The sequence below is a fragment of the Barbus barbus genome, assembly GCF_936440315.1.
Source record: "Barbus barbus genome assembly, chromosome: 2".
Lineage (NCBI taxonomy): Eukaryota > Metazoa > Chordata > Actinopteri > Cypriniformes > Cyprinidae > Barbus > Barbus barbus.
This window is the reverse complement of record NC_136730.1, coordinates 7,819,388-7,837,913: the sequence shown is the minus strand read 5'-3', so window position 1 is coordinate 7,837,913 and position 18,526 is coordinate 7,819,388. Positions and strand designations below refer to the sequence as shown.

The 18,526-nt window shown below is 38.3% G+C and overlaps 1 protein-coding gene across 1 annotated transcript; it reads right to left on the bottom strand.

Annotated features, from left to right (window-relative positions):
• Nucleotides 1–4,797: 4,797 nt before the first annotated feature.
• On the bottom strand, nucleotides 4,798–15,049 carry LOC306877006 (netrin-1-like; the record flags this gene model as incomplete). Its single annotated transcript, XM_079428515.1, has 6 exons — nucleotides 4,798–5,519; nucleotides 7,215–7,295; nucleotides 9,337–9,390; nucleotides 11,727–11,876; nucleotides 12,754–12,942; nucleotides 13,708–15,049. 6 exons carry the CDS (start codon nucleotides 15,047–15,049, stop codon nucleotides 4,798–4,800), a joined length of 2,538 nt encoding a protein of 845 aa, XP_079284641.1.
• Nucleotides 15,050–18,526: the final 3,477 nt, after the last annotated feature.

Genomic DNA, 18,526 nt, shown 5'->3' with positions numbered 1-18,526 from the left:
TAAATATGTTCAAATTATTTTTTTAAATTCACTATTCAAAAATTGTTTCTTACATTTCAGTAAGAGATATACACACAAACACAAATTTAATTTTAATTGCTTAAAAGTTGTACAGTTTCTGGGGCTTAACCCATGTGTTCCCGCTTGCTTCTACAGAAAAAGCAAGATCTGCCTCTGGGAATAGCATGTCTGAAAGGCAGGTGTTTTCATTCTTTTTTAGTTTAACCCCTCATTCAGCCTAATCAAGCTTAATCAGGAAGGTTGAAGTTTATTTTAATTTTAGCAACTAGAAGAGCATCATGATGACATGCAGTCCACTATAAACCTAAAGGTGATTTGATAAATTGAGGTCACACCTGCCATTCTGTCATTGTTTGGATGTATATTTTACACATTACGTATATATGTATGTTGAGGTTCATCAGTGTGGTACAGTGAACCAGTATACTGTATATATGTAACACAGATGGCACCGGTTTTATTAGAGCTAACAGCGAGCAGGAATTCTTGTTGCCATGGACGCAATGTGTTCGTATGAAAGGCATGCATGCAAGGGATCAACTGGATTGACCCCTTCACTCTCGGGTTAACAGAAGCCGCGTGTGTATCTGGTTCCCTGTGCCCGTCTGTGTATGTGTGCGTGATCTCAACGAGAGCGTGTTAGCAACATGTTCGGGAAGGCTTATTAAACAGTGAGGTTCAATCAGCAGTATCATTACTCACACTGTGAGAAAGAACAGAAGAGAGCGAGCGAGCGTGAGTATGGTAGAGCTTGTTGAACTCTGCCTCTGTAATGTACTTTAGGCCTCATGTCTCGTAAAAATTCTTCTTGCCAGCCAGTAAACACACAGGGTCCAGAACTCCGCGTTTATCCCACATGTATTCAGTCTGTCTGTAGTCAGATTAGACACCACAGTGAATTTTACGTGAAGTTAAAGGCTGTGAGGGATAGACTCACAGTCTTTAGAAGGACATGCACTGTATAAAGTTGCCAGATCACACAATTTTAATAACTCACAACTTTAAAAGCTGATGTTTTGTTTACTTTTTTTTTAAAACCAGAAAGATGGTTTGTGAGCTCAACAATGGATATGTTGTTTTGATCCATTGAACTTTACTTCTATCCCTCACAGCCTCGTTTTCATTCCTCTCCAAAAAAAAAAAAAAGGGTCACTCTGAAGATCCGTTCCAGTTGACCACATTCATAGCTATTTATAATATTACTTTTTTCAAGTAACTAGTAAAGTAACGCATTACTTTTTAATTTACAAGAAAATATCTGAGTTACTTTTTCAAAAAAGTAACACCAGTTACTTTTTTCCCATTTATTGACTGACAGTGCGCTGCATGTGTGAACATGCTGTTAATGTAGTCCTATACTAAGTGTGAATGTGCATTAATTCATCCCACTCGCAAAAAACAGATTTAGTATTCATCAAAATGAATTAAAACAGTGAAATGCAAACTCAGAATATGATGCAAACCTGCTATAATTAAATATGTGGAACAACACAAATGTATCTAATCCCATTTTATTAACAATGTCTTTGCTGCTGGCCTTTGATGATCCAATTCAACCATACTAAGCAAACATGACTTTAGATCAACTAACAATAGTGCTTCATTGTTTTTTTTATTGCTGAAGAGTGTTGAACCTTCTTCTCCTGCATTCTACTGTAGACGTGAAATTACTTTTCCTTCAGCCTGAGGTTTATTCATTACACTTTTTGGTGTGAAAGGGCTTTTACATTTGCTATAATTAGAACTTCTTGTATTAAAAAAACAATCAAGCCCTGCTCATATTTTTTAAAAGTAACGCAAAAGTAACGTAACGCATTACTTTCCATAAAAAAGTAGCTAAGTAATGTAATTAGGGAGTAACGCAATATTGTAATGCATTACTTTTAAAAGTAACTTTCCCCGACACTGTTCATAATATGAATTTGCTCTAAATAAATAAATATATTCATTTAATTAATCAAAAAATAATAATAATAATAATAATAATACAATAAATAAATAAAATCGAAACTGATGAGGCACTTAACGTACAATAGAAGTGAAGGGGGCTGTTTTTTATTTGAGGATTTAAGAGCAGAAATGTAAAGTTTACATTATTTAAGATTACAGTTAAGTCTTCTATTAAAACCTGTATATGATATGACCGGCAAAGCTGTGTAATTGATCATTTTAAAACGTTTCAGCGGTTTACGGCGCTGCGTTGTCATGGCGACGAAGCTGTTATAATTGTTAAGGTCACAGGCCTGCTACAAATTGAACAAACCTTTACACAGAGAAGGTTAGTAAATGATTTCTACAGTGGAATATAACTTTACACAGAAAAGGTTAGTCAAAAATGGCTACAATGGGATATAACTTTACGTAGAAAAGATTAGTGAGGGATTACTTTTGACACTAAAACCGTGTTAACCACAGCTGTGGTGTTAACATTGTTTACGTCTTGATTGACTTCCGAAACAGTATTTTAACGTCTATGGTCTCCTTCAATAGCATTTTTAGATTTATTTTTTTTTTCTATTTTTTTCTTTTCTTTTCTTAAGGAAAGAAGGGGTGAGAAGAAGTTTATTTGGTAATCAACATTATTAGTGCTGTCGATTATTGAACTTGTACTGAACCCAGAACTTCATGATTAAATGTACAGGTGAGCTTGGAACATTTTTAATGTGACCAAAATGTCACACATGCCATGTATTTAGACACAACTGTGTGTCCACGGGGGTTCTGCTAGTGTTAGGAGTGTGTTATCTGATACGCGCACTTGGCTGCTAGACAAAATAGAGGACATGTGGATAGTAGGGCACGAGAGTTAGCGAGTAAGACTTCCTGCAATATTGTTCTCAAAACAAGGCAAGCGCGGGGCAGTTTGGCCCTTCAAGCTGTGGGAGATTTTTTACACTGAATTAACTGTCGTCAGTCAGGCAGGCAGGAAGGCTGGGAACAGGTGTTTCCTGTGCAAATAAAGCAGGTGCATCATTGGCCGTCTCGCTCGCTTTTACGGTCTCTCTCCATTTGTCTTTCCCCTTTCAGTCTCATGTGCATGAACTTTCCTTCAAGACTTTTTTTCTATAAATGAATCACATTTATATTTTACTTCTTGTACACTTTTTATCAGTGTTTTTTATTTATTTTTATTTTTTTTTACATTTTATTCTTTGAAATGGAAACATTTATTAAATGTATTAACTGAATAAACGACTTTACCAGGCTTGTTAACAATATTTATTATGAGGTAGAGTTTTAAGTTAAACAGAAAAAAGACGTTTAGTCACATTTTGATACGCAAATATTTATAACATTTACAAATGATATGATAGCTTAAAATATTCACAAGTAATAAGACTTTAAAAAGGCACCATATTAAAGATCTGTTGTATACAGTCTGAATTATTCACTGTCAGTTTGATTCATGATTCATATATATATATATATATATATATATACATATGTGTGTGTGTGTGTGTGTGTTTTCTAGCCACACAAAAAAATTAAAATTAATTAATTACTTACTGACTTACCGTGGGCACAAAATCTTTAGCCACACTTAACATGTCGGTCAGTGATGGAGCCTAGAATGGATAAGATTTGTCAGCTGCTGATCTGAAAACAATGTGCCTCTTACAATCCAGCAATAAGAGTCTTACATGTCTGACTGTCAGACTAAATAATGTGGACTGAACAGGATACCATTCTTGTTGAGTAAAATATGACAATTTTCAGTCTTTTAATATTTGGATTAGACTCATCCCTTCCTGGAGGGAAGGTGCTATTTGTTTCTCAGAGCATGTGACATGAAAAATACCTGCATGTTTCATCTGAAAAAAACAACAACAACAACAAAACAATATTAATAATAATACAAATGGCTCTGTAATCTGGTGATGAATATATAGCACAACATACAAAAATACTTAGATACTCACAGCATGTGTGAATATTCAGTGGATTGAGTGGCTCTATATAGGAAACATCCTAGATTAGAGACAACCAAAATATCCCTTTCCATGCCATGTCTAAAGCCCACCGTAGGCATTTCTTAAAGGAATCGTTCACAAAAATGTATTCACCCCCAGGCCATCCAAGATGTAGATGAGTTTGTTCATTCATCAGAACAGTTTGGAATAATTTTGCATTACATCTCCTGCTCACCAATGGATCCTTTGCAGTGAATGGGTGCCGTCAGAATGACATCTGATTAAAAACACCACAATAATCCACAAGGTGATCATTTAACATCTTGTGAAGTGAAGAGTTGTGTGTTTGTAAGAAATCCATTATTAAGGTGTTGTAAGCAAATATGAATCCATAATCCATTTATGGCCAAAATCCAAGTCCATAATACATAATAATGCTTCCTCCAGTGTATATTTCTCTCCTAGTTCAGACAAGACGATTCTTTCACTGTAGAAAGCAATATTATGGATAGAGGACTTTATTTTAGCCAGAAGCAATGGTTATAAATATATTACTGATGAATTTATTTATTACAAACATGCAGGTTTTCACTTCACAAGACATTAATTGATGGACTGGAGTTGTCTGGATTACTTGTAGATTATTGTGATGTTTTTATCAGCTGTTTGGACTCATTTTGATGGCACCCATTCATTGCAGTGATAGTAATGCTAAATTCCTCCAAATATGTTCTAACATAGAAACAAATTCTTCCACATCTTGGATGATAGTGTGAGTAAATTTTTTAGCAAATTGAAATTTTTTGGTAAACTACATTTTTTTTTTTGCTTCCTTTAGTATTGCTGCTCATAATATCTCATTTTGTTAGGCAGGTGGCCCAGGTGACCATGTTGGACATGCTGTTGGGTGGTATTGCTCATGCTCATTGGCTTGACTCGTCTTTGAAGTACCTGAGAAAGGATCCTGTGTGTGCTGCAACACATGCTGTGTTTCCTGAGTGACGTTTTCAGCCTTACGGTCCTCCTCAAGGTGTGTTTCTGTGTCTTTTCCATGTACGCCCTGAGTTCCTCCTCTTTTGTGTGTGTGCGTGAGGTCTGATCCTCCAGACTGTGTGGTTAAATGATGCTGCTTCTGTGTTGTGTGTGTATGTTTATGTGGTCTGTGTGGCTCAGAGTGCAGTTTGTTAAGATGTGGGGGGGTGTATTCTTCGTACAAGTTTGGGTGAGAGTGTTTCTGCATAGTAGTATTTCCCTGTATGCACTTTCCCCGGGTGTCCTGCCCGCGGAAGCCTCTTAATTTGGGGCTCCAGTGTTCCCTCCACTGCAAAGCCATTGTGGTGTGGTCTGCGACTAATCGCCTCTCCTCGGGGACCCAACTCTGGCCGCTTTCCTTCGCTCCAATCAGGAGGAATGTCCGGCCCATCTGAAGCGCAGGGCAACCACAGCTCAGGTCCCGATCTGGAACCCAGAGGGCCTGAATGCCTCGCTTTACGTGCGAAGAGCCCATACGAAAAACTGACTGCACCAAAATGGAAAACTGCCACCAGGGACCAGAACGTTCCTTACTTTTGACCTGCACCTTTAGCACTGGGACAAAAGTATGACAGAAAACAGACAAGGATGTTAGACAATAAGAATAAAGACTGGAATACATTGCATGACTTTTGCCTCACTTTGTAAGTCAACCATAGTTGCCAAAAGCCAAAGCATGTCTGCGGATTTTCAGCAGAGTTGACAGATTTCACAGAACATTGCATACTGTAGTGTGATGACTCTATCCAGTGAGAGGATATCAAACGTTTTATATTATGAGCCGATTCTTGAACACATATTGTTTTAATTTGTCATGCAGCTTCTAGCAACAAGGCGCAGGTTTCGGTGAGATTGTTGCGTTCGGAATGATTTGAAAGTCTGTGTGATCATTAGTTGTTTTGTCTATGATGCCCTGTGTTTTTGTGTGTGTGTTTGTCTGTGCTGTGTAACCATTTAAAAAGCTGGCAGGTGCATGATGCATAGTGTTTTAAAAACTGGTTCCAATATTAAGAGGGTAGTAGTGTGTTGTTTTCCAGCCTTAAGATTCTTCATCATGCTTCACATACTTCAGATGATACTTCTTTTGATTTTCAAAAGAAATGTAATTCTATGCATAGTACAGTACAGGTTTAAAATAATTAAGATTTTTTAATGTTCTTAAAATAAATATCTTATTCTCACGAAAGCTGCTTTTATTTGATCAAAAATACAGAAAAACTGCAATATTTTGAAATATCATTACAATTTTAAATACTGTAAAATAACTAAATACATTTTGTTCACTGTATTTTCTATTCATTAAAGAATCCTGAAATGTTTTTCATCATGGTTTCCACAACAATTTTTAGCAGCAAAAACTATTTTCAACACTGATTACAATAAGAACCATTATTAATAAATTAGCAACAACAATAATTGAGCACCAGAACAGAATGATTGATTTCTGAAGGATCATGTGGCACTGAAGACTGGAGTAATGGTTGCTGGAAATTCAGCTTTACCATAACAGGAATAAATTACTTTTTAAAAAAATATAAATCTATAAAACAGCCATATTAAAATGTAATAATATATCACAATATTACTGCTTTATTTAGTTTTAGATAAAAAAAATATGCCTTGGTGAGAGAGACTTCTTTCACAAACTTAATTTTTCCAAACTTTTTACTGGCAGTGTATTTCTGCCATATTCCTATTTCTGTCAGGGCCACTATCGTCAAGGATGATTGACAATTAGCATACAGTTTGGATTGGCGGTATGGTTCTGTTCTGGGCAAGAACTCCCTGCGCATCCATGCAGCCTAGCATGGATGAGAGCAGGGAGAGCAGTGATAACCCCCCAGGGTAAACAGAACAGAACCAACATAAAGGTATTGCAGATATCATTTATGTTCAATAATTTTATTTACACATTTTAGAAATTAGTCTGATTCAAAGAGAAATCAGGTCGAATCCTGACTGGATGAGAGGAGGGTAATTAGCTATTGAGCAACGTGAGAACTAGAACTACCAGAACTATGCCAGAACTACGCTACACTTGATTTTCACCTCAGCAAAAAAAAAAAAAGAAAGGTAATTATGACTTTTTATGTCTACGTGTGATTTACATATCCCACAATTGCAACCTTGTTTCTCATAATTGTGACTTTATATCACATGATGTGACTTTATTTCTCAATTTAACTTACACGATTGCCTTTTTATGTTTTATTCTGAGGCATAAACAAAATTCCGTAGTTAAGGACTTACCATAGTCCTTGAGACAATATGTCTCTAAATTCATTTTGACTCTTGCTTGGGAAGGTGTACAGTAAGAAAGACATTCCTCGCCTGGAGTGAGAGAGAGAGAGAGAGAGAGAGAGAGGGAAACACTTACTGTAATTACACACGTTTAAAAAAACTTTTCTATGTAAACTTTTTTTCCATTACTAAAAGCAACAATGGAAAGGTTAATCACACACATTCTGTAATCTATTTTAAATGACACTTTATAAAAAACTAGACCACCAATATCAATCTCTCCAAGAAAGTAAAGCGAAGGGCTGTTCTATATCTCTATTCAAGTATTTAATAGAGCACAGGGGTCCAGGAGTGTTTTTTTTCTATGAGTAAAAGGCAGTTCTTTAGTCTCCAGAGATCTAGAATTGGCCTGTCTACTCAGTGCAGATCACAGTAATGTGTGTGAAATCAATCAGCAGTAATGGACTGCACTGCACTTTTTAGATATTAGCGAAGCAGCTGCGGCAGGTATATATTACAATAATCATGGCAGACTGCACAATATGCTGTTGTTGTCAATGGTTTTATTCAGAAAGAAAATATCTGCTCTGGGTTTTTTACTGTCTGCTGGTCACCAGGCCAGATTTCAAGATAGCATCACCCTGGAAAATACTTAATTTAGTCAACCTGAGACTCATATGTGAGTCTCTTAAGAAAGGGTTATATATTTTATACGGTCTTATCTCTGTTTGGTATAAATACTTGATTTATTGTAGGGAGTCAGCAGAGGCTTGTGGTCACAGTGGAATCAGAAGACAATAATACAGTTTTAAAATAAAGCTTATAAGTCTGAGCCAGTGTCAATAAATGAACAGCAGGATAGAACTCTTTTGCAATTTCAAAAAATGTGACTGGACATCATTAAAGCAACTTTTAAATAATTGCAGAGACAGTTCCAGGTTTTTTAAGCAAGCCTGAAAGTGGACAAAGAGTCATTCTGATGTTGATTTGTGAGAAAACATACATAGCAGTTACAAGGATGATGCTGTACATTTCTTTCTGCATATAAATTCAGATTTATTTGTATTTAAAATAAAATAGGAAAGCCATAAATTATTATAATTATTGGTATACGCAAGTCAAATCATTTTATTTATATTGCACTTTATACAATACCGATTGTTTCAAAGCAGCTTCACAGTAATAAATAGGAAAATAACTGAATCATTGATGCAAACTTCATCAAACAGGTGATAAATTTAAATTCTGCTGCAAACATCTCTACAAAGACAACTATAATGCTAAATTATGTATAGGTTAATAATATGCAAAATGTGGTGCATTAGGGGAAGTCGTGGCCTAATGGTTAGAGAGTCGGACTCGTAATCCAAAGGTTGCGGGTTCGAGTCTCGGGCCGGCAGGAATTGTAGGTGGGGGGGAGTGAATGTCCAGCGCTCTCTCCACCCTCAATACCACGACTGAGGTGCCCTTGAGCAAGGTACTGAACCCCCAACTGCTCCCCGGGCGCCGCAGCATGAATGGCTGCCCACTGCTCCGGGTGTGTGTTCACGGTGTGTGTGTGTTCACTGCTGTGTGTGTGCACGATGGATGGGTTAAATGCAGAGCACGAATTCCGAGTATGGGTCACCATACTTGGCCGTATGTCACTTCACTTTATTACTTATCCCACACTATTAATTATAGGAACATGAATAATTCCAATTATGCAGCTTGTTAAAAGACATACTATTATCTTTCTACACTATATAATGCAGAACATTTTTATGAGAGAAATCATGAGTGACAAGAAAGCAATTGTGTTACACACCAAAAATGTTACAGCACAAAGTTGATCCACAAGGGGGCAGTAAATCACATTTAATTGCTTAATGTAGAAAATGCGTCTTATTTTAATATTATTTCATTGTTATTGTGTTGTTTCTTGTCATTGTTCTTGTTTTGTGTATAAAGCTTTGGCAATGTTATACGTGAACAAAACATAACATTAACAAAAAATAAATACTTTACATTGGAAAAAAAGATGACAGTGCACAAATGAAAAGTGTATCTAACCAGGATACTCAAAATAAAATTATTGTGTGTGTGTGTGTGTGTGTGTGTGTGTGTTTATAAGGAAGAACCAATTGCTTACCAATGCTGTACTGAGGCTGGTAAACTGGGGTGGGTGGTGCAACCTCCTGAATACCTGAATGAACAACAGACAGAGAGAAAGGGGGACGAGGGTCTCATTAAATTACAGCAAGCAGTGACAAGTTTATTTGTGTGCCTTTCATTTTGTCCTTCCTCTTTTTCACACCTCCGCTGTGGGTGACTCGTTCTAATCCCTGCAGTGGCTCATTAGGGCATACTTGCCATTTGTGAGTGTGTGAGGGAGAAAGGGGACATGTGGGCTGCGACTGCAGTTTGCCTTGTTGTGTTTTAGTGCATGTGGAATGCTTGTGTTAAAAACAAGCATACTTTTGTCACTGAGTGAGCCCAGACAATTTCGTGCATGTGTGTGGTCTTAAAGGTCAATAGGGCCTCCTATCAGGACGCCCTCTGTCAAACACGCATACATACGGCCCATGATAGGTCTGCAACGCTGGGTCAACCATATATTACCCATGAGTTCTGTACTTCTGCCCATATCTCTGACACAACTGGGACACTGACACCTTATCCTCCTCCTCCAACCCCCCAAACTCGAAAGTCCCTCAGCAATAACTCATATCAAACGTCAAACAGCTTCAGATTCATTTTAGTGTTTTTAGCCCCGAAGGCATTTAGTAGGTCTCTGGGTGTAAGAGCTGGCAAATGCAGACCTGAAGAAATCCATTTGCTTTAAAGGATGTAGCATATAGATAGTGTTTAACATGGATAACCTGAGACTTCCTGGTCCCTGTTATCCAAAATAAAAACCCCACAAATCTTCAAGTGCTAATAATATCTAATGTCTGGGTCACTTTCCCTGTGATAAACGACGGCTGCGTTTCCTGCTCCATGAGAGGTGGCAAACGGTTAGCTGGTGCCGGTCATGTTTTTAGCTGCGGCTCGCCTTTGGTGCAGGAAAGACGGGAGCTCACGCTATAAATATCCATGTTGAGACGATCCATGTAGAACAACAAACAAGCTCTTCTATCACTGAGCCGTAACCCATGAAGAATTATGCGTCTGTCGTGCTGGGAGGGAAACTGGTCTGGTTGTGCACCACAACAGGTGCTGTTCGCCATACCATGTCATCCTTCTCCCTGAGGCTTGCGCTGTTATGTGAACTTTGAGAAATAAAAACGCAGCAATATTCATTGGATTATCACGTAATCAAAATGAAGCACCCAGAAATCCAGGAAAGCTGATTGTAATGTTGATGAAAGCTAAGTGGCACCACCTGAGTAGTTTCAGGTCTTTGTATGTTCCAGTTATTCACAGGAACGAGGGGAAGGTGTTAGAATTTCAGAGAGCGGCTTCTACTAAATCTTTCATAAACAAACAGTAGTTTGCCAAGGGACAATAATACTGACTTTAGTTGAAGTCATTTAATTGGGTCAAGGACAGTTGAGGAGAAAAAATAAAACAGGAAAAAAAACACAATAGCATGTCCCCAAAAATGAACATAAACATACTCTACCATTCAGATGTTTGGTGTCGGTTAAGAGACGCTTTTAAAAGAAGACACTTATGCTCACCAAGGCTTATTAAAAATACAGTTGTTTTCTATTTTACTATCTTTTATAAAGTAATGTATTCCATTATTATGATTATCAGTGTTGAACACAGTTGTGCTGCTTAATATTTGTGATGAAACTGATGCATTTTTTGTCAGGACTCTAGAATTTTTTTGTAGCATAAATATCTTCACTGTCACTTTTGAAAAGTAGTGTATGGGATGAAATGGCCATTTCCCCTGACCACAGTGATAGCAAGACACAAACAATATTAAATGAATATAAGCTTGTATTATAAATCATCAAATTCAAAATAATGAAAACAGAAATAGTTTTCTATCAACTGAAAGCTGCTAAGATAATTTAAATTCACTGTAAGAATTCAAAAGTTGTACTAAAGCAGTAAATTATCTTTTTTTTTTAATTGTATTTTTTTTTTTTATCACATACACACTTTATTCAGACAGAAGCCGTACTAGTCGTAAGTCAGACCTCAACATTGTCTGGTATGTATATGTGTTTATTGGACTGTGTTGTGTGTATGATGAGAAAAAGAGAGACCTTATTTGCAATATGTATTTTATCCATCAAATATTAAATTATGGATTGTGTCATGCACACTTGACAGACAAATTAGGCATGTAACATGTATATGCAAAAACACACTGTAGGTTAATTAAAGCTGCAAATGTAATGAATAAAATTTGAAACTGACTAGTTCATCAAGAGAACATCATCAGTTGATGACCAGATATGGGCCAATTATTAATCCTGCTAATATATCAGTATATCATTCTTGTAAACAGTGCTTCTTATGGCCAGCAACTTTAGTTATCATACAGAATCCAATCAAATTAGTAATGCAAGGTGTGATACTTACGGATGCATGGCCGGAGGGGGGAATGGCCTTGCTTGTACCCGGGGGCACAACGGTTACACCTCTGTCCTGTTACTCCTTCTCTACACAAACACTGCCCTGTGGACTGGTTACACCAACGGCCCACTGCACCCATGGGGTGGCACTGACACGCTGAGGGAAACAAAATTAAAAATGAAAGGATGAAAGTGAAGAAAAATATTAGTAACAAGAGCAATGTAGAAAGAAGAAGCAGGAAAAAATGGAAGGAAGAGAGAAGAGATTTATCATGAGACTAAGGGTATTAGTGTGAGACTAGCAGGTTTAGACACATGAAGGGAAATGACGAGTAATACTACACAGAACAAGGCAGCTGTGGTTCATGTCTTCAGTTGTAATTGAAGTCTCATTGACCCCTGAGCAAGATTTTCCCCATAAAACATATGTGTGATGGCTGGGAGACCACTGAGAGGAAAGATCTGCTTCTCTGCTTCTGCTCAACCTTTCTTCATCCAAACAAAACCCCAACCATCCTACAAACGTTTATACACGCTTAAAAAGTCAGGTCTGTTTTAACATTAACAAGTTCTAAATCTTTCAGTTTCCACATTTCTAAGATAATTCTATCGTCTAATTCAAATATTTAGGTGTTAGCAGAGGTTTTATGGTATTTTCAAGACATAATTTAGATTTTGTATACATTTTACAAACTAAATTACAAATAAACATTGATGTATGAAATGCATGCACAAGCATGCAGTGTAAACTGATGTTATGTTGGGACATTGACTAAAAAGCTCTGTGAACATGCCATAGATATGAGAGCAGTCAAAGGGCAAATGTCAGTGCACATTCCATCACTCATAGTGTAGCCATAACATAGACACAGACTACGCTGCCTTTCACACACCTCAGACCCCACAAATGGCAAAGCCAAAAAAAACATGTTTTTCTTTTCACTTGTGGAACGACAAGAATGATTCCCTCACGTATATACCAGCTTAAACGTGATTTCCACATAAAACACACAGACAAATCACTTGTTACTGACGCTGGCAGGCCTTGCGGTGGCTGAGCAGTTTGCTGTGGTCCCGCCTATATCCGTTTTGGCAGAGCTGGCAGTGGCGTCCCGTTGTGTGGTGCCGGCACTTCAAACAAATGCCTCCGCTGACTCGACCAGACTGCTGATACATGGCCATACTGAACCTACACTTAGTAGAGTGACCATTACATTCACATGCTGGGAAAGAGAGAAACAGACAAAGATGAGCACAGATAGAAAATTATAAAATAGCAGTGAAAGGAGAGAAAAACATTTTAATTTCAGTTAAGAAATGGAACTTCTTAATAAAAAAAAAATTCTAGTTAAAATATTAAATAATGCTCAAATTTATTTGCGAATAAACACTGCATAAGATTAAGGTTACATTATCTGACGGTAGTATGTATAGTATGCAAAAAACAGTATGCCAAAAGAGTAGTAGGCCTATATCTGAAATCATTCATACTACTCATACTCATATAGAACATACTTTTTTAACGGTGAAGTAGCCTAAGTTCAAATTCAAATGTTGTCCCTACTCAGACAGTACACGATTTTGGATGCACTGAAGTCTTAATATGTGGCACTATACTGATTACCCAGCATGCTTTGTGGCTTTTGTCAAATGAGAGTGCGTTTGATTTAATTACTCGAATGAAATCATGAAATCAATTCAATCATCCAAAGGTGTTGGAGTCACAAAGTTTTATTAAGTATTGCTTATTGCGTAATTTTAATTTGAGGATTTTAGTGGTTTAAACTGGTAAATTAAACAAAATATTCATTAAGAGTAAGGTTTTTTTTTACAGTGGATTGCAAACTATATTATGAAGATGTTTAGATTTTATATGATATTGTGTGAAAACTACTATTTTTTTTTGCAAGCAAGTAGCAGTGAATTCTATTTAAAAATAGACATTTAAGCATAGACAGACCACCAGACACACACAGGCTTAAACTCACGGATGCACGGGTGTGGTTGGCTGGGCGTGGCCCGTTGCCACGGTCGATCATAAAAAAATTGCTCACACACATCACAGTCCGGCCCAGATGTGTGATGCTCACACTGACACACAGCACGCCCCTGGTTGTCGCGACGACAGCGAGAGGCGTGGCCATTGCACTTGCACCTGCCACCGACCTGCAGGTCGGAAAGGGCGAGAGAGGGTTTCAGTGGGGCATAAAGGGATGATGGAACGAGGTTGCGTGAGGTGTTTTTTCTCGATTTAGAATGGGACTTCCCCCTCCCTGCATTGTTTCTTCTTCTCCTCAACTCTCGCCCTTTGGAGCCCTGCTGCGGGATATTTAGGGACCAATCACATGTGCCGTCCTGGCATGGCTTGTAACTGTCTTTCTTACGGCCTCTTTCCACTCTACCTTGAGATCCCATCTCTTTTCGAGTAACATTGAGGCCACTTTGGTGCACAGTGCTTTTGTTTCTAGTTCTCTGTGTTGAAGTCTGTTTTTCTTGACTGTTTCTCCAAATTTCAACGCCAGTGTTTTTCTCACCAAACCTCAGAACTTTGTCTCCCCTTTCCCTCAATCTAAATGTGCCTCCCACTTCGTTTAGTTTCTCTTCTTGCTTTTTTATTTTATCCAATGATTGATGAAATACTATCTTTATGTCTGTTGCAGTCACCCAATCTTGGAGCCCTGGACTGTAGTCAAAATCTGGCGAGGAAGGCCGTCCATCCAAAGTTGAGAAGGCCAACACAACATTTCCACGATGCTTCTGCAGTGGTCTAGGATCTGAACACAGCGGCTCCGTCTCCTGGTGCTTTGTCAGAGCGATGGACTGCACAGGGCGGCCGAATGTGCCCATGCAGTCGCTTGAATAGAACTGTAGGGGGCGCCAGCTCCGGCCAAAGTCCATTGACTTCAAGATGGAGATGGGGTAGGATTCTACAGACTCCACCTGTTGACAGAACTGAAGACTAATGTAAGTGATTTCAAAGCGTCTGCCTAGGGGAACTGTTAAAGTCCAGTCCCCACCGCCTGAGCCTTCAGCAGCCGTCCAGCATGTCAGATTGTGAGGGTTATGAAGGTCTGTTAAAGTGCTGATGTTTGTCTTGGGTCCTTGCTGAAGGTCCTCCATCGTCACAGGCACTCCATAGGCTGTATTGATGAATTCAGATAGACAGTGGCGTGGCCGCCCATCCAGGTGGTAGCAGGGGTCATGAGGAGAGGTCCAGCTGAGAGGAGATTGAGAAAGGAGAGGAGAAAGAAGGGAGAGAGGGAAGAGGGTGAAGAGGAAAAGAGGGAGGAAGGAGAGTGTCTGGAAAGGAGGGGAGTGATATCTGGACATGATGTCATCAAGCCTGTAAGAGTAGGGAAGGAGAAAAATAAAGATGAAAAAATTTATAAGAGGTCATATAACAAAAAGTCAGGATACTGATGGATTTACATGACGGTTGAGTGAAGCTCAAACAGGCGAGAGCATTGCAATATGGTTTTTCTCAGACCACACCACCTGCGCCACAATTAAAAACATCCCCGCTCACAACTCACGACACTCATTCTAGCTTCTAAGTCGACCATTTAACACACATAATGCGGCCAATCAGAGGCCTATTTGTCAGTAGGAGGCCTCTCTTTATCAGGTCTGTGTCAAAGTGTCTGAAATAATGCGGCTTTTAAATGTATATTCATTTTGACATTTTCAACTCTGTAAAGAAGGAACAGGGGCAATTGAGTGTATAAAAATGGAGAGATTGCAAGAGATGACATAGAGCATGTGGAGCAGCTGGTCCAGTATTCCAAGCCCATTCTCATTTATCATATTTATGGCTTTCCATTCTTTTAATCTAAACCTGTCTATTGCAGATGGGGAATTGTGAGTGGAGATGGGAAGAAGCAGTGTAGGAAGGAATAAGGTGACTTGATTATTGAGAGAAAAACTGGGATGAAAAGATTCACATGACCCAAATAGAGAGAGCGTGTGAGAGAGAGAGAGAGAAAGAGAGAGAGAGAGTTTAAACTACGGTATATGAAGCTTTATATAAAGGGGGTCAAAATGAACCGTATTAGATTTTAACATATTTGTTTAGAACTATAAATTGTCCGTGAGAAATTTTAATTGTTGGTAGGTTTTGCAGATTATTTGGCCATGATTTTTGCAGACAGGTCCAGCACATCACACAAACACATTTTCAGTTTTTTACACTGCTTCTTTTTGAGGGAATGAGGCCAGCACCTTTCAGAAGTTTGGACAGGCCTGCTTGTTTTAGAACATGAGAAGCATGAATTCAGGTATGGCCACACTTTGGCTGGTAGTACATAAATGAAATCAGATATTGATTAAAAAGGGACAGAATCCTGTGGTGCATTAACCCTTATATATGAAATATAGAACTGTCATAAAACTCAAAATATGAAATTGACATTACAAAAATAAAATGTAGGAAATAAATATTATTATTTACAACAATAATATATTGCTATTTTATACTGAAAAAATAACAATATAATATAATATAAAATGAATATAAATTGTAATATATAATAAGCATTATTTCTACAAAATAAAATACTATAAGAAATACATATGACCACTTTTACAATAATTTGTAGTTGTAATCTTTTCTGTCTAAAAACAATAAATATGCAAATGGAATTTGTGAGGTTCATTTACAGAAGAGGTTCACATAAGCTATATGAAAAATGCATGGATTATTATAAAGTATTAAATGATTTTTTTTTTTAAACATAGATTCCATAAATCATGCCCTTTATGCATTCCAGGGTTAATAAGGGGCCCGTCAGTTCCAGGACCCAGTGCAACATTTGGTTGTCCTCCAGTCTGTACCCTTGAGCACTAATTCTAAGTACCTGTAATTAACTTGAGGCAAGATGGCAAAAAGAGAGTGAGATTTTGAGAGCATAGAAGTGAAATCAAGGACAAAGAAATGTGGGGAACTAAGATTAGAAAAATAAAATAGAGTGGCAGATTTATAGATTGAATGTGAGAAATGCATGTTCAAGTTGAGCCACTTCCTTTGGCAAGACAGCGTAATCCTGTACCCGCCTGTCTGCAGGCCCTCAGTAATGAATCTCTGTCTTCCACTTCTTGGCCTGATAGAGGAGTCTGTTTATTTATCTGATGATAATCTACACCAGAAAAAGTTGCAAAATCTCGCCTGCAGAAAAGAGAAACAGTGCACTCACTCTTCCTTAGACTGAGTGATATAGAGCCCTGACAACTTGTGGGATTAAAAAAAAAAAGTATTTGAGAGCTAACACTCTTCGCTTCTAATGAAACACACTGTAAAATCCTCGGTGTTCGGTCAGTGCCTCAAATGATCAGTTGTTAACTGTTGGAAGTGCATCCTAAACTAACAGATGAACACTTACTAGCATTTGCTGATCCCTCAACCGTAGTTTAAACTCTCTCTCTCTCTCCCTCCGCTCTTCTCGCCCTCTATTTTCTCAGTGTATGGCCTGCCTTCAAAGTTCTGAGAATATTCCTAAGTGTTGATGATTGATGATGTCCTAACAAGCGTTTGACATTGACAGCAAAGTCAGCAGGGATGCATAAACGGCTCGGTAGGAGAGGGGAGCACTGAGAGATTCACTAGAGTCACTCTGCTCAATTATCTCATAGGCTGAAATTTGAGGACCCCTGAGGGACATGAAGGTCAAAGAAAGCACACTGAGAGGCAGAACCACCCACTCACTGTCTTACGTATTGTTTTTGGGGTTTCTATACGTTTTAATGTTTCTTTCAAATAATACGCGTTTGAAGCATTTTTTCTCGAAAACATCGCCAGGTGTCTGCCTTCTACAACGGGAGGTGATAAGCGACCAACTGCGGGACAGAGCAGCGTTCTTTCCCGCTGTGGCACATTCCCAGGGTCCGTGTGCGGCTCGCGATCATTCTACACATGTTGCGACGTGCCCCAGGGGAAAACTGAGAACACTGTGAAAAACCCTTCAGCATTAATTGATCGCCTGATTAATTGAATCTCCGGTTTCGGAGAGGCAGCAGTGTATCTGAGGGCGATGCGTAAGACTAAGTTGGGAAAGTGATGATAGCGTGTAGATATTCACGGCTGTCGTTGAGACAGAGAGGCGCGGGTCTCGAGCAGGGAGGGTTTGATCCACTCTCAGCATGATTTGCGATTGTCCCTGGCTTCATTGCAGTGCTAGCTAATTGAACAAAGCTCATTACACAAACTTGATGAATTGAAGCTTAAGTAATATGTTGTTTATTGAGCTCGTAAGCCCCTTTCTAAAAGACATCCTTTACTTAAATTAACCATGGTTTTATTTAGTAAAATTGTAGTAACCATGGTTTTTGGCGTATTGATTACCATAACCACAGTTTTACTACAATTTCCATGGTTAAACTTTGGTTAGTGCAGCAAGACCATGGTTAATTTGTGGTTACTATGGTTTAGTAATGTTTGTTTATTTATTTATTTAATTATTATTATTATTTTGAAGTAAAGCCAAGGTTAGCCTAATTTTCGTAAGGGAAATTCAAACTTGTTTAGTGGCTGGGCCTCAGTCTAGCAGCAAGTAGAACCTTGGATACAGTTTCCACAATTTGTCTAGCTCTTTCCATAAATTCACACCAGTCTGAAAGCTACAAAGTGTCCGTTCCTGTCCACCAGAAGTTAGCTTTGAAAACGATCGGGGGTACTTCTTCATTAGTTATCACAAAGTCAAAAAGAAATGAACGGATCAGCGTTGTTTGTGCTCGAGCCAACAAGATGAGGCACGAGCCTTGAATGATAGCCATTGGGGGACAAGGACAAATAGCCTATGCGCCTATGTTTTATAT